We start from the raw sequence: 17,131 nt of genomic DNA on the forward strand, positions 1-17,131 counted from the left end.
CTGAACCTTTCTCACTTTTAGCTTTTTCAATTTATAAAATGATGTTTGGGGTAGCTAGATTGTGTAGTAAATAGAATGTCAGGCCTGGAGTCAGGAAGACACATCTTCCTGAGTTCAAATCCAGCCTCAGACACTTACCAGTGGTATGATCCTAGGCAAGTCTCTTAATCCCATTTGCCTCAGTTTCTTCATCTGTTAAATGAGCTAGAGAAGAAAATGGTAAACCACTCCAGCATCTTTGCCAAGAAAACCCCCAATAAGGTCCCAAAGAGTAGGACACGACTGAATAACAAGAACAAAATCAAGGGTTTTGGTAGACCTTTCACAGCTAGGTATAGGAAGAAAATTCATATATAAAAAGGGATAGAGACAATTGTAAAAGAAAAAATACATAATTTTAAATGCATCAAATTAAAACATTTTTTGCAGAAACAAAATTAATAAATCCAGGATAAGGCAGGAATTGGTAGAGTGGGAAAAATATTTGTGACTAATTTCCTAGGCAAAGTTTAGTGTCCATCATGTATAGATTATTAGAAGAAATATATAAACCCCCAAACCATCCTCCAACAGATATGAGGTCAAAAGATATGAACACGCAGTTATCAAAAGAAGTGAAAAACATTAACAACTCTATGAAATAATATTCAAAATAACTACTAATAAAATGGAAATAAAATCAATATTCAGTTTTTACTTTACATTCATCAAATTTGGAAAGAAGACAAAAAATGTGAATAATCAGTGTTTGAGGGGCCATGGCAAGATAGAAACATTGATACACTGTTGGCAAAGCAATGGATTAATATACCTAATCTAAAAAACAATTTTGAAATTTATAAAAGTAGCTAAAATGTCCATATCATTTGACCCAGAGATTTTATTACTGGGTTTACACCCCAAGTAAGTAATTGAGAAGAAGAAAGTTTCTATAGACTCCCAAATATTTATAGCAGCTTTTAAAAAAATGATAACAAAGAACCAGAAGCAAAGTAGAGTATGATAGGTTGGGGAATGACTAAACAAATTTTGTTTTGGTAAATTAATGTAATGGAATATACTATATTGTATAAAAAGAAATATGATGAGTACATAGAACCATAGAAAAACTATCATGAAGTGACACAAAGTGAAGTAAATAGAGCTAAAAACACTACTACATATACAATATCTGACTCTTCACCCATGAACCATACTGTCAAATGGTTTTTCTTGGCAAAAATACTGGAGTGTTTTGCCATTTCTTTCTCCAGTGAATTAAGGCAAATGGAGGTTAAGTGACTTGCCCAGTGTCACACAGCTAGTAAGTGCCCTAGTCTGATTTTGAACTCAGGTCTTCCTGACTGCAAGGCCTGAGTTCTATCCACCGAGCCACCTACCTTCCACCTAACAAAATGACTACATCTATGGAAAGAACAACAACAGCAAAACACTTAAAATGAATGTTGTAAAATTATAAAAAAAGACACCACATCATCCATAGTTATGGAATGCTATATACACTGTCATATTTTTTCAATGTATTCATGTTTTACTGATTTTTTTTCTCTCTTCCTTTATTTAAAAAAGAAATTGTTATAATTGATGGGTCTTTGGAAAGCAAATGGAGAGGGATTTAGTGGGAAATTAGGTAATATAAAAATACAACTTATGAAAAAATATTTCCAAATAAAGGAACTTGGGATGTTAGATAAGAAGACTCCTAAGGCCTTTGAGTGTTGAAGTCAATTATTCTAAGTCATTTAAATTACTTATATTCATCTATAAAACAGGCATAATGCCTGACATGCATTACTTGAGGATAGAATGAGATAAGATATTTTGAAACTCTTTTAAAAAATGTATAGTTGGAGATGATCATTCTTAATCAACAGATTTATTTATGGAAACTGGCCATTTAAAATAACTGCTAGTTATATTCCATGAGTCACTATCCAGGTACCTTTAAGTCTGACTAAACCTCCCACATAGCAATTACATGATAATGGATATCAGAAAACAAAATTAATCCTCTATTTATTACCATTAGCCTGTACCAACTTCACATATCTTAATTAGAATTAAAAGGTTGCAAAATCAAGGGGGTGAAATCCACTTTGGCTAGTAATTTATGAACTTAGTATTACACTTCTTTCTGTCACCTCACCCATACTTTAAGTTCCTTGAGGGAAAGGCTTGTTCCTCACTGATCTCTATTTGTTGTCAATGTCCAAAAAGAACTTTGACCATTTTTTTTTTCTTTGGAGGAGGGGATAAGGGAGTGATGTTTGTGGAGTCTATACCTGTGATATCATTGGTGTGAGGAAGTCTATTCAGGAATACGATCAGATTTCCCCTTCTAACCATCTTAAAGCTTTTAGAGAGATTCCTATCTTTGAGAGTTTAAGGGACTTATGGCTACAAAGACTCCATGTTCTGGAGGACTTTCTGATTGTCTCTGCACTATGTGTCTGACTTTGAACATAGCATACATTTACTAAGTGTTTGTTAAATTAATTTATGACTGAATAAGTGATTTAATCAATGTGGAGGGAAATTGAATGAAATATATTTTTAAAATAACCATGAGGGCTTCATCTAAAGCTCTTCAAGTTTGGAACCTTGTTGGAAGATAGATAGATAGATAGATAGATAGATAGATAGATAGATAGATAGATAGATAGATAGATAGATAGATGATGGATAGATGGATGATAGATATAAATATAGATAGACATAGACATAGATTTTGATAACTGTATTTCAATACAATTGGTTGCCTTTATAAACCTATGCAATTAATTATAAACATTTTAAAGTATTATTCTGAGAAGGATCCACATGCTTCTCCAGAGTGTTGCCATGATCCAAAAAAAAGATTAAAAACCTCTGATCTAAAATGACAGGAAGTGTATAAATATAGTGCACATTCTCTGAAGCTAGCATTCATTTAAAAAAGTAATATTGGGGACAGCTAGGTGGCATAGTCGTTAGAGCTCGAGCCCTGGAGTCAGGAAGACCTGAGTTCAAATCTGACTCAGACACTTGTCACTTACTAGCTGTGTGACCCTGGGCAAGTCACTTAACCCTCACTGCCCTGAAGGGAAAAAAAAAGAAATGTTAATTCATTTAGAATTTGAAGTCTTTCTAGAGATGGCTCTCAGTACACCAAATTGGCAATATATTTGAATTGTCCTACTGACAACAGGACAGGTTGAAATAAATTGTAAACTTAAAGATATTGTCCATGTGAGCATTTAATTACCTAAACACATAGTGGATATAAACATTCAGAAATAGCATTAACTTCTTTACTACTAGTATTGTTAACAATTGGAGACAGGGAGAAATTATATGACTGAAATAGAAGGTAAACTAAAGAAGGTACATGATACCTAGGACATTATCTCCCAGTCCCCATCTGGTATTTTCAAATTCAGTGCAATAAAGAGAAGCCCAACAGCAGACATGAAATAAGCAGGAGTGTGAGATGGCTGCACAAAGATGCAATTTATGTCTCTTGACTTCATGAGATTCATTTTTTTTTCTTTAGTTTCATAAGATGAAAACACAGAATGTCACCACAGTGGCCTCTCCCATCTCTTTTTACTAAAAAGAATTACTTTCCTCTTCATTTTGTTGGAAAGCCTACATGAGGAAAATGTAATGAATTAAAAATAAATTTTTAAAAAATTAAGGGAGTACTGGTTCCAGGAAAATAAAAGTATTGCCAAGGAAAGATAATGTCAAGCCTGGGTGGGGGCGGGGGGTCTGGTGCCAAGCAAAGCTGGGGGCTGTTCAATCATCTCTATCTGGGCTCTATCAGTGTCTACACTCCAGCCAAATCCAGAGAAAACAAGGGAGTCAAAGATTCAGGTCAATAAGCTTATAGGCGATTTGCACAAACAGCTCCTCCAGCAAGGTAAAAAACAAAGTCATATTGGCTTTTCTTTCTTATTCTCTCTCTTTGAACTCTCTGGTCCAAACACACACTGGAAATGTCAATGTTATATGCAAGAATTTAAAGAGCTGAGCTTCTTAATCCCGTTAAGGGAAAAAAAAGGAAGAACAAAGTTGCTTGTAAAGATCTCCTTATTGAGCTCAAAGTGATTATGGTATAGCTGCTGCCTTCTGCTGATCCTGCTTCGAGTTGCCAAAGCATCAGAGGAGGTAAAAACATGTCATTAAAAGCACCACTGAGGAGAAAAGAAATGCCATTGATTGAAAGGGGTTTCTGAAACATGCCTAAACCTACTTTTTGATCTATGATGGAAAAATAAAGTAGCAAGCACGTTGACAACAGATCAAGGTGAAAAGCAAGCAGTGAGTAGTTCCCAACCATAGTCCATAGAGGATGATGGGAAGGGAATACACAACAAGGTTTCCTTGATCACCAAGGGTTTAATATGTCTTATGGATTTTAGTTATGATGGCCTTATATGGGCCATAGGGGAAAAAAATAAATGTCTAGTTCCTCTGCTGTTTCTCTGCAACTACTTCCTATTTCTGGAAACTATGTTCTTTGATTCAGGGTAAGGTTGTTAAACTAGTAAAATATGTAAATATAATGAGGGAAAAGACAATCTATTTTGGTTTTGGTTTCTCCCTCTGCTTCTCTAGTCAACAGAGGATGGGAACAACATGGAAATTATGTATCTGGACATTGGGAATTGAGGAAATGAGAGAAATGATTCGTGTCATCCTAAAACATCCCCAGATTCCTAATCTAGGAACTGCATTAATGAATTACAGATGGAGTCCCATCAAGGTCTTGGCTAAAAGGATAAATGAGTTTGCTTTAGATTATCTAGAGAGAATGGGAGAAGAAAGGGTTGATGCACTGTTATGTTGTACCTCTACTTCAAATCATTATTTTCATACCAGTTAAATCTCTACAGATAACAAAACTATTCAGTAAATACTAAGCTTTAGATCTTTTAAAAATTATTTTATTTTAGGTACTAAGAAGCCAGCGTGTTGATTGGGATGTTAATTACTTTCAAATCAAAACATTCAGGGGAAAGCATGTGAATTATAAGGTGATTTGCTGAAAGCATTAACCCAATTGTAGAACACGTCAAATCTTTGAATTTCTTTTGCCTTAAACTATTTTTGTCAGAGAAAAGCAAAAAAATAAAAGCACTGTAGTTGATCGTGACCAAGAATGTTATTCGGTCAATATATTCCAAGCACTACTTATCCACTGTGTAAAGTCTCAGTTATTCAAATGAGCCAGAGTTGCCAAGCTTTCCAGATTGTTAAGTATTAACCCTTTAAATCAAGGCTTTATTGGGAAAGGGGTTATTTTTTAAATGGATAATATATCTACTAGCCTGTCTAAACCAAAAATACTAAATATTATTATATAAACTTTTCTCAGTGGGCTAGGAATCATCATTTTTAACTGGATATAATTAAGATGTAGCAGAAGATGCAGATGTAGATCATGAGGGTCATAGGTTAGTAATTCCTCTTTCCAGAATGAACTCCATGATAGCTTCCTTATAATATACTGATATGTCCTGTGGGTGATCAAGGTATATAAGTGAAGCCACAGTATTAGAATCTGCCATGTATTTGCTTACTTTCATGCCCCCTTCAATATAAGAAATGCCTATTGCTTACAAGAACTCCAGCATTTAGGTGGAAGTCTCTATTTTCCTATCAAATTATAAAATTGTTCTATCTTCCGGCTCTTGATGTTTCCCTTTCCCCATTGAAAAAACATCTTTGGCTTAATACTCTGTCATTATTTATAACTGCCATTGGTACTATCATTACTGATCTGTTACTCTCTCTTTCCTCTTCTCTCTACTTCTAACTTTTCTTTGTCTCATTCTTATTTCATTAAGCCCATATTTCTCAGATCTTAAACAAAAAGCTGGTCTTTTTTATAAGCAACAATGGGCAATTGAAGTACTCTTTTACTCTCATGTGGCAGGACCAGCAAGTACAGCACATCAAGGGTAATCTTTGGATATTCAATTGGTTACATAACAGTACTTGGAATTGGCTGTACAAGATTGCCAAAAGGGTCCATGACACAAGAACCCCTGCTCTAAAAACATTCTACCAGGTTTGTGGAAAGCTGGTTTACAAATAGAAGAGGATATTTACTGCACTTCATTTTTATTTGTTTTAATTTTATTTTTGAAGGTTCAAGAAAGTATTGATCTATTCAAATCTTCTGGTATTTGGGGTTAAAAAAGACTGTGGTCATCCTTTTTTAGTGTGTCCTCTATGATGTAATGGAATACAACATGTAATTCATTACCCCTTTCCATTTTTCCAAACTAAAGAGCTCTCCCCACCATTTTAGCATTCTCTCCCCTTTCCCCTAAGATAAACTGTTCATTTTCATTGTCCTTTTTGTGAGACACAAAAAATAGTTCAGGTGGAAGTGCAATATATAAGTATAATACAATATGTATACCAATATCATTCCTGAGAATGTGCAATGTTTTATTTGCCTTTACAGCTATAACACTTGGAGATCATGTCTTCAGGGAACAATCTACAGTGACATCTAGGTCACATATCTGGGTAATTACTATTGACCTCAAGTTCATTATCCTAAATGGAGTTTGTATTATTGTTCCCCAAAACCATGGCCTTTCAGTTACCAGTAATGAAGCTTATCTTCCACTTTTCTGCCTACTTACACAGCTTCATGACACTTCTCTGCAGTTTATAATGAAATCCAGGTGAAGAGCTTCATGTCTGTGGTAAACTTCAAAATATATTTGTACTCTTCCATTTTGCATTAATATGTTATAATTCTACCATGCCCCTTCAGAACTTCCCACTTGTAGACTCCTTCCTACTTTTCACCTTCCATTCATGTGTTGTCTTTTGCCATTAGAATATGAATTTGTGGAGAACAGGGACTGTCTTTATTTTTGCTTATATTTTTTATGCTCAATGTTTAGCATACCTCTTCCAACACAGGTAAGCACTGAATAAACTCTTGGGGTTTTTTTTTTTTGCTTTTTTAATCATGTGACAGACACCTAGAGGATCCTGCTTTTGACATTTTTCCTTCCAGAGGAATATTTAATTATCCCTACAGTTGTCTGCCCTGATTCAGATATTTCTGGATTCTAAGTGGGGTTTCTAATTTACTATAGGGTGGGATAAGGTGGTAAGGTTCTGCATATGTTTTCGTAAACTACTTGATGTTCCAATTATTTAGATTGATTCAAAATATTCTCCAGCCAACTTCCTTGCTTGCCATCATACAATGAAGAAAAACTATCAAGGGAGAAAAAAAAAATCACTTTGAGCCCCAAAGTTCAATTTGGTTGCAACTTGCTTCCCTCTCATAAGTGACATTTGATTATGACATTCTGTTTCATTTTAATAGGCAGAAGGATAAATAAAATGATAATTCACATAATTTTTGAGGTCAACAGAAGAATGTTCTTTCAATAAAGTATCATTTAATTATTTAGAAACCAACTGGCAACTAAGTATGATCATGTAAATGCATAAGAATTTGTGATAGTATTCTTCCCATCATTTAAAGAGTAAAGAAACAGAGATGGGGCAAAAATGTTTTAGTAACATTCTCCATGTAAAAGTGCGAATTATAGGAAAGGATTTAATAAACTACTACTTCAATCCTATTGGCCACATGTGATGATATATATTTCCAGAAGGTATTCTCTTTCTTTTGCATTCTATTTTTCAGGTGAAATTTTTATCGTGCTATTTTCTATTATAAGCCTCTGTGTTTGTGGATATGTACTACAAGATTTTATTCATTCAACAATTTTTAAAATTTTTTGTCAGGAAAAAAAGAGCCAATAATATTTGCATTGACAAATTTTCAGGGTTGTTGTGAAGATCAAAGGATCTATTTATTCATACACATATATACATGTTTACATTTATTTATATAAAGATGTGTATTGTGAATATGGGTGTAAACATATATTCATACATATAAATATATATTCACCTATACATATTATAGAATATATATATGTATATAGTCTTTGATCTGCATAACCATATGAATATGGCAGTAAAAGTATTATTAGCTCCATTTTCCAGATTAAAAAAGGAGTTTTAAAAATCTTTGATTAGTCTAATAATAAAATCGTGTTTGTTCTAGAGACTTTGCCCCCCTAATTCTCAATTCCCTTTCAACCTAAACCATGTTTGATAATGGCTGGCATACATACTGATATTTCAGATGACCAAAGCTGGGAGAGATGGCCAATGCACTGGATCATAGGGAAGATTCAGAATGACCTGGGAATTTTAGTGAATATTACTCAATATGCGTCAACAGTATGATATGGTAGCTAACAAAAGCTAATGATACTCTAGGCTGTATCAGGTTGTCCAGAATGCAGGGAGGGATTGGGAATGAGGGATAGTCCTAATATACTCTGCTCTAATCAGATCAGGCCTACATTAATATGCTCATCTCTAGAAGAAACACTTTAGGAAATACATTTTTAGTAATAATAGTAATAATTAACATTGATGGTACACTTTAGGATTTGAAAAATGATTTACATAAATTATATCATTTATTTCTTTCCCACACAAGAACCCTCTCAGATAGATACTATTATTATCACCATTTCTTTAATAACAATACTACGGGAGTTTGAGAGACTTCAAGGTACTTGCCCAGATTTCTCCTCCCAGTAAGTGGTTGAAGAAGGACTCAAACTCAGGTCTTCTTCAATCTAAGTGCAACACTATCCACTACACCACCTAGCTCACTGGTAAGTTGAAGTATGTCTATATGTGGTCAACCAGAAAAATTAAGAGTTTTGGGATGATGTAATATAAAGACTTTAAGAAACTTTGGGCTTTTTTTTTCCCTAAAAAAAGACATTTACAAGGTAAGACATAATAGTTATCTGTTCCGAAGAAAAGAGATTAGATTTGGAAGGAGGTCGATCTAGAAGCAATGGGAAGAAGTTGCCAAGTCAGATTTAGGATTTGATATAATGGAAATTTACCTATCTATCTATCTATCTATCTATCTATCTATCTATGCAAAATCCCAATGGGTTGCATCAGAAGGATAACCATTTGCCCTTCATTGGTGGCCTGGATGGTATATCACAGAAGACAATCCTTAATTAAGTATGGGTTAGAACAGAAGTCTTGAAATCCCTTTGAATTTTAAATTCTATGATTCTTTAACAAAATGTAATCCAGAAAAAAAGGCAAAATGTTTAATTCTTACCTCTCAATCTATAAATTATCTACAATATTTCTTTTTAAAAAGAATAGTTAAAATTGAATGATATTAATTCTTTTTAAACTAATGATTTGTACTACTTTATTAAAGTTTAAAACTGAAACAAGGATTGGGGACATTCTGGTACTTTAAAAATATTATTAAAGATTTAAAAATTTACCTAGTTTAATAAACCTGGGTGAAGGATGATGGATTCCCTGTGTCTTATAAAATATCTAGAGAGCAAAGATTTCCTAATCAGTAATGCCCTCTTTCATTGCCTCTGAATTTTTTGTTCAAGAATAAATGAGAATGTATTCCAAGTTCCACCTTTCTACTTTTGAATTTGCTGTTATTGCCAAATTATGGGATTATAAAATAGCCTTTTGTTCTTCTCATATACAAACAATTTTAAAGTAATCCTCAGTGAGATAAAATATTCTTTCTATAGCACTTTTGAAAAGTGTCAGGAATTAAATTCCCCTCCCTGAAATGCATACAAACAAAAATCCTGCAAAAAGCTGCTAGAAAATAATTTTAGTTAACCCATAGTTCTCTTCTTCTACCCATTAGCACATTAGCATTCATATAATTCAAATTTATTGAACAAATCAGTGAACATGATGCTCTTTTGGTGCCTATCCCAATGTATTTTCTCAGTTTTCAATGATAGAAAACTATATACAGTACTAATATATAAATCAAAGAAAAAAACTTGATTTTCTAATTTTTCTACGAAAACCCTTATCTGGTATCTATCCCAAATAAATCTAGACATAAATGATATCCAATGTGTATTTTTCTCAAGTCCATCCTAAGCCTATAAGGTTTTTACTTCCATGACAACATCCCACTAATTTCTATGGGAATTTCCTATTATACTTTACAAGCTAAGAAGAGATTAGGCAAATAGGCCTATCTGACCTGGGCACAATAAGCTGAGACATTTATTACCACTGACATTAGGCCTACAAAATGGATGCTAAAATAGATTCTTTTCTCAACATTATGAAGGTTGTTCTACTATCACTGAATATTTTGTGAAAAAATATGAAAACATTGGAAAAGTGCCTTCAACAATAACACATTTATTCTTACTTATATCTACATCATGAGAGAATTAGAGCTTGTCATTTGAAGCTGATTATTGATTCCAGTTCCACCCGTCATTCTTTCTTAAATTCCAACCCAAATTTAATAATTATTTGAGGTCATGGCATTATTTTTCATGACCCAGTATATAAGTAGGGGTTTCATATATTGAATATATATTCATATATCATGGATGCACATCTTCCAAACACCTCTTCATCCCTGAAACTTGTATTTTTTCTGGGGGGGCCTGAGGCAATGAGGGTTAAGTGACTTGCCCAGGGTCACACAGCTAGTAAGTATCAAGTGTCTGAGGCAGGATTTGAACTCAGGTCCTCCTGAATCCAGGGCTAGTGTTTTTTATCCACCGTGCCACCTAGCTGCCTCCAGTTTGTAAAACAAAGTCATCTCCCAGGGCTATACTGTAATCAGATCAAAGATAGAGGAAGCAACTTTTTTGTTAAAAAATATTTAAGTTCTTTTTGTGGTTGCAAAGAACTAAATATTGAGGATTTTTCCAACAATTAGGGAATGACTAAAAAAGCTATTGTATATAACTAAAATGGAACACTTTTTTCCTTGGTCATTTTTTCATTTTCTTGGTTAGGCAATTGGGGTTAAGTGACTAGCCTAGGGTCACACAGCTAGTAATTGTCAAGTATCTGAGGCCAAATTTGAACTCAGGTCCTCCTGACTCCAGGGCTGGTGCTCTATCCACTGTGCCACCTAGCTGCTCCCAACACTTTTTTGATGAAAGAAATGTTGAAAATGACAATTTCAGTGACACCTAGCAAGACTTATATGAACTGATGCAGGGTAAAGTGAGCAGAATAAGGAGGATAATTTATACAATAACAACCCCATTATAAAAATGAATAATTTTGATAGACTTCAGAACTCTAATCAATCATAATTCTGGTGGGGTTGAGACATGCCAATATTTTGTTATGGAATTTGTTTTGCTTGACTATGCAAATTTGTCACAAGATTGAAGTTTTTTTTAAGGGAGGGGTAGGTGGGAGAGAAAGAAAAAAACTTAATTTAAAATATGACATTGAATTTAAAATAAATAAAATAAATTCCTTCATAAAATATTTTCATATCTCTTTAGTTCAAAAGACGTTGCAGTAAAATTCACAACACTATCCTCAAAATTAATTAAACTTGCAAAAGAAAAAGTGTTTATGCTTAGAACATCAGGCTCAATGGTAGGAAAAATGAGTAATACCTTTCTAAAACTGTGTCCCTTCTTTCCTCACTTCGAAACCTGGTCCAAAATCCTCATTCTGCCACATGCCACTGAGAACTACTGAGCAAGGTGAAATTAGGAAATGCATGTTTAGATTTCCAAACTATTGTGATTTTTCTGGGCCTAGGTGAGAAGCAAGGGATTTCTATTCATAAGAATAAGCTCTGATTCTCTCTTGTGCATCATTCATGTGGGCAGGCATAGTCAAGGCCTTTTCTAATTACATTTCTATGACTGCTGATTATTTTTATTTATATATATATATAATGTTTATGTATCTATATGTGTGCACATATAGATACATACACATATGTATACATATGCACACCCATATACAAGCAGATATGCATGCATGTCATTTGTGTTTGTGTATATATACATATACATTATATACATATGCACAAAAGACAATACTGTGAATAAAAAGATACTTAAATACTTGTTAAATCAATGACAGAGTATCAGGGAAATATTTCCATCCTGTTCCTCTGTATGGACTAAAGCTTTCTGAGAAACTGAATCAATATTCATGATTAGGGTCAAATTTGCCAATGAAATTCATGAACAGCTCAAAATAATTTCTCTGCTTGAAAATTTCTAAAATAAATAAAACACACATTCTTCTACCCCATATGGGTACACACACACACACACACACACACACACACACACACACACACACACACACACACACTTCCAACAATTCCTGGGAAACAGCTGTGGAAAAACACCAGCTAATCTAAGCTGCACAAGAGGGTTAAATTAGGCAGGGATTCTATAAAAGGTTAAAACATCATTTAAAAAAAACAACAACAACCAAACAGGCATTGATATTGATAGACAGGAGGGTGGTTAGCAATAGGCACAGGCTTAATATACCTCTGGGGCTAATATTTTAGACAATCAAAGGAACATCTAGAATTATGCAAGACATTGCTTTTCTCTGAGCACTGATTACAAAATATAATCATGTCGCCATTTAATGCCAATTCCCTGAAACATCAATTGTCCAAAAATGAGTTCAGCTAGAAGAGAAATAACAGACTTACTTTAGTTATTTTGCCACCTTATACCTGTAGATCAATTTCAAAGTACTTAGAAAAACACAATGTTTGACTACTAGCATTTTCTTCATTCTTTCCATCCCCAAAAGCAAAACCTATATTAATCTCAAAAATCCTTCAAACACTCCTTCTAATCACTGTTTTTTTATGAACAGTTTTTTTTTTTTTGCAGACACCCAATTGCCCATATTCATGCTTCACTTTTTTAGTGTTCTTTTTACTCCCTAAACTCTTTAAAATATGTCTGTGCAAATGGGCTCTCAAAGATTGTACTTCATCCAACCATTACACATATTGATTACCTTTATTACAAAAGTATTCCACTTCTTCACAGCTCAGATTTTCAGGCCCAAATTCTGTGGAAAAGCTTTCCTCCAACGGAAAGTCTCCTTTAAGGATGACGTCATTTCCCTCAGATAGACACTCTTCTTCTTCATCATCGACGGCATCTTCAAGGGGCCCTTGAAAAAGAATCAGGGACACTGTACCAACAACATCCGACAGAAGATAGTGAAATACAAGACTTAAAAGCAAAGATGCTGAGAAGAATGCATCCTTCTACAGATAGTTCCATGTATGGGAACCACACAAGGAGATTCCACATGCATATTATAACAAGAAAGAAAGAAAGAAATGTATACCTACGAAGAGAAATAGGTTGAAGTTCCAAGGTCTGAGGTTACCATATAGACAGCCATCTTCATCAAGTCCCCCCCTCCCACATCCAAGTCTTAATTTTTAGTTATCTCCTGAAGAGCAAAACCTGTGTGCAATTTATGTTCATTTGTTAAAATTAACTGTCTGGTAAAGCGTACAAGTCTCTTTTACACAGTTGTACAATTTTACCTGAGATTTTAATAAAGATTTAAAGTAATTGAATGCATTTTAATTGAACTGAGATTTTAATAAAGTCTATACTTTAAAAAATCCATCTTAAGAGTGGATGCTGAGAAAAGATTTCATTATACACGTTTGAGGCTCGAAGAAAAATTACATATTTCTCTCCCTGATGAAAGCATAACCCCATTCATAATTAATTGAATTTTTTCTGAAATGAAAAGTAGTTTTCTAATGAAAAAATGTAATTTGTATTTATGTGATAGTTTTTCAGGAATAAAAATACAACTCCTATACACTGAATAACAGTGAGATGCATGACATTAATGGCCCTATTTTACTGAATATAGAGGGAGGGGTATAGTTGTTAAGACGGCCTTGAAGTGGACTATATGGGAATATCATGAAATTCATTGTAAATTTCTGACTGTCTCTAAAGAGTCAGGGGAGTCAGGCTCAGTCTTCTAAGTAGACTCCTGCATTTCTTCCTAGGGAAGCTATGCAGCATGCATTTTATCCAAAGAACACAATTATAATAATTTGTACTAATTGTCTCTCTTCCCGACAGTCTCATTGGGAAGTTCCATACTGAAAGAAAGCCTTGGAAAGTCTCTCTTTGGAATCAGCCTGAGATATTATGGATTCAGTCAGAGAGTAGTCAATAATCATTTATTAAGCTCTTACAATGTACTAAGCACAGTGCTAAATGCAGCAGATTTTAAAAAAAGGTTTGAGAAAAAAAACAAAAGTACCTACTCTCATATAAAAAGGCAGATTTTTTTTTTGCAAACTAGGTGTGAATATGTGCACAAAATGGTGCATTAATACCTGTGATCATACATATCCCATGCCTTGCCAACCTCCTCAGGTTGTTGGGAGGATCAAATAACAATATATAGGAAAACATTTAGTAAATCACAAATCACTATACAAATGGAAGGGTTAGCCATTTTATCAGTAAGATATAACTATATTCATTCAAGTATTATAAAACCAATTACAAAAGTTTCAATTATGGCTTCATAAGCAAAAGTATTAAATTTTTCCTTGGTTAATTGTAAAATAAGCAAACTGATCTTTAGGAGAAATAATTCCCTATCTTTATAAGGTCCCTGAAAAGGTAGGATGCAATTTAATCCATCAGAGAGACAAAATAAATCAAGAATGCATTTTTTGTCAATCTAACCATATGTGAAGTTTAAGAAGCTCACTTTTCCTTTTATAAATAAATTATTTTTTTTCAATTTACAATCTCTCACTTTTTTTCACCTTTACAAAAAATATTTTTAAATTCCCTTAACAATAAAATATGATGGGGGTAGCTAGGTGGCATAGTGGATAAAGCACTGGCCCTGGATTCAGGAGGACCTGAGTTCAAATCGTGCCTCAAACACTTGACACTTACCTAGCTGTGTGACCCTGGGCAAGCCACTTATATATATGGCTAGGGGAGGAAAGATTCTGATTTCTTTAAAAATTACGACAAGTAAATTTATAGTTGATCTTGTGAATTTAATCCTTACGATTTTAATTATAAATTTTGCCTAATGCAAAATAGGGTAACACTTCATTCATCACATTCTCCCCAACCCAATAAAATGTTTCCTAAAGTTGGTAGGGAAAAAAAAGCATGTAATATATTCTATTATTCAGTTATTATTTATGTTTTCAGTAATAAAATAATACCTAAATAAATAATTTCTGTATAGTAAAAATGGCATAAAAATGGTTCATCTGTACTGTCACTGAGTTTATTGAAGACGTATTGAAGAACTGGACTTTTACAGATTCTTGTATGTAGAAAATCAATCAATTTTCTATGGAAAAACTCATACCTAAGATCAAAAGAGTTAGAGGACAAGGGGCCTTAGAAATTTTGGTTTCCAACTACTACATCTTACAGATGAGGATAATGAGGTCTAATGATGTGCCCAGGATCACAATGGGAATAAGAAAACAAGATTAAAATCTCATCTTCTGATTCAAGTTAACACACTATATTTTGTTGGCTTTAAAGATAGCCTGCAAATCACTTTTGTGCTCAAATATTGAAGTTTTCATCCTTGTTAAATGGAGCAAGTAGAAATTAGCCTAAAAATTGGAGACCAGCTACATCAGTGTCATTGACAAACAGCCATATTTTTAAGTTCATTTAACCCTAACATAAAATCGAGAATAACCTGTGATTGTGCACAATTAAAGAATTATGTACATATATGTGTGCCAATATTTTTTATTTATTTATAAAATTCGTTTGGTTTAATTTCAGTACCAGTAAAATGAATTATGAAAATATTTAAATATTAATGCTTAACTGTTTCAAAAAAAGATATAATCTTGATACAAAATCTTGCTGGTGAGTATTCATTCTATGCATGATTTATACCTATAGTATTTCTAAAAGAAAAGAAAATATAATCATCAGTTATGACAGACATAGCTCTTTCTTTTCTTTCCCAAATTAAAAATTTTTAATAGGATTTATATGATTTTGATTACCAATGAATCATTGCCAATAGTTGCACATATCTAATTTCTAGTGGGTTGTATTAACTAGTCAAAAATATGTGACATTCATAGATCAACAAACAAGAATTCTAATGCAAGCATGCCCATCCTTGTCAGGTTATAAAGGGAAGAAAACCCACCTATTTTCTGATACACACAATTGCTCAATTTTTCCAGAACTCTAAATCTGCTGCACTTGGTACTTAAAATCCAATGGATAATTTTACCGACATTATTTTCTTTTCCTAAAAGGATCTTAAAGAACAGACGGAACTTCTTGGAAAAGAAATTTTATGGAAAGCTAAAAGATTCTGACTCTTGGCAATATTATTAAGAATCTTTTTTTTCAATGATTCACCAAAGTGCTTCAGGTATGCAGTGTGCTTCAGCACAGGACAAAATTCAGAGCCTTTGCAATTTAATCACTTTGCTAAAAATGCAGCAAAAAAATCAAGAAATGTATTGATATTTAGCAATAGCATGGCATTTCAGAAGAACAGAGGGCTAAACATTGCTTCTGAGTTGGGTTGTTCAAATTCCCCCCCTAAAACCTACAGTTTTGGATGAAGCATTAAACTTCCCAAGACCTAAATTTCATTATCTGTAAAATGAGAGTTTCACCAAACAGATTGTTGGGTCTGTCCTATAGATCTGGATCTATGATTCTAATTGCTGTTTAAGACCCAAATCAATTGATTGCTTTAAGAAACTTCAGTGTCTGTGTCATTCAATAGTACTAATATTTGGTGGCATTTACAACACTTGGGTACCTAAAACACAATTTGATTCAATTAAAAATAATTTTAAGTATCTACTATATAATAGGGATGAAAAATATTTATAAAATATAATTTGGTAAGTGCATTTCAGTTACTTTTTAAAAAATCTAATTATATTTTTATTTAATTTACTGTTTTAATTACCAAACACTTAAGCAGCTAGAAAATATCACTACACACAGCTTCTAATTTTCCATTTTCTATTCTGATTTTCCTTTTTCTTTTAGAAAACAGGCACTTAGTAGTAATCTAAATAAATGAAACACAAGGGTTCTCGTCCTTGCATTTTAAGAAGAAACCAAAAAAAAAAAAAAACCAAACAAACATTTTCTGAATTTATGGTTGAATTTGGATTAGTTCCCAAAGTCATTGTCTGTTTTTAAATAATTCACTGCTAAGATGTGAATTTACTATCCAT

The 17,131-nt window shown here is 33.3% G+C and overlaps 1 protein-coding gene across 2 annotated transcripts in view; it reads right to left on the reverse strand.

The window, feature by feature from the left end:
• Nucleotides 1-17,131, reverse strand: part of ZFPM2 (zinc finger protein, FOG family member 2) — a 594,441-nt gene that overhangs the window by 457,024 nt on the left and 120,286 nt on the right. The window contains exon 2 of one of the 2 annotated variants that reach the window (XM_043979525.1): nt 12,892-13,050. The exons of the other annotated variant lie outside the window; for it this stretch is intronic. Within the exon in view, the coding sequence (XP_043835460.1) occupies nt 12,892-13,050 (159 nt within the window). The remainder of the gene's footprint in view (nt 1-12,891; nt 13,051-17,131) is intronic. 2 annotated transcript variants of the gene reach the window in all.

Source organism: Dromiciops gliroides, chromosome 1 (assembly GCF_019393635.1).
Source record: "Dromiciops gliroides isolate mDroGli1 chromosome 1, mDroGli1.pri, whole genome shotgun sequence".
Lineage (NCBI taxonomy): Eukaryota > Metazoa > Chordata > Mammalia > Microbiotheria > Microbiotheriidae > Dromiciops > Dromiciops gliroides.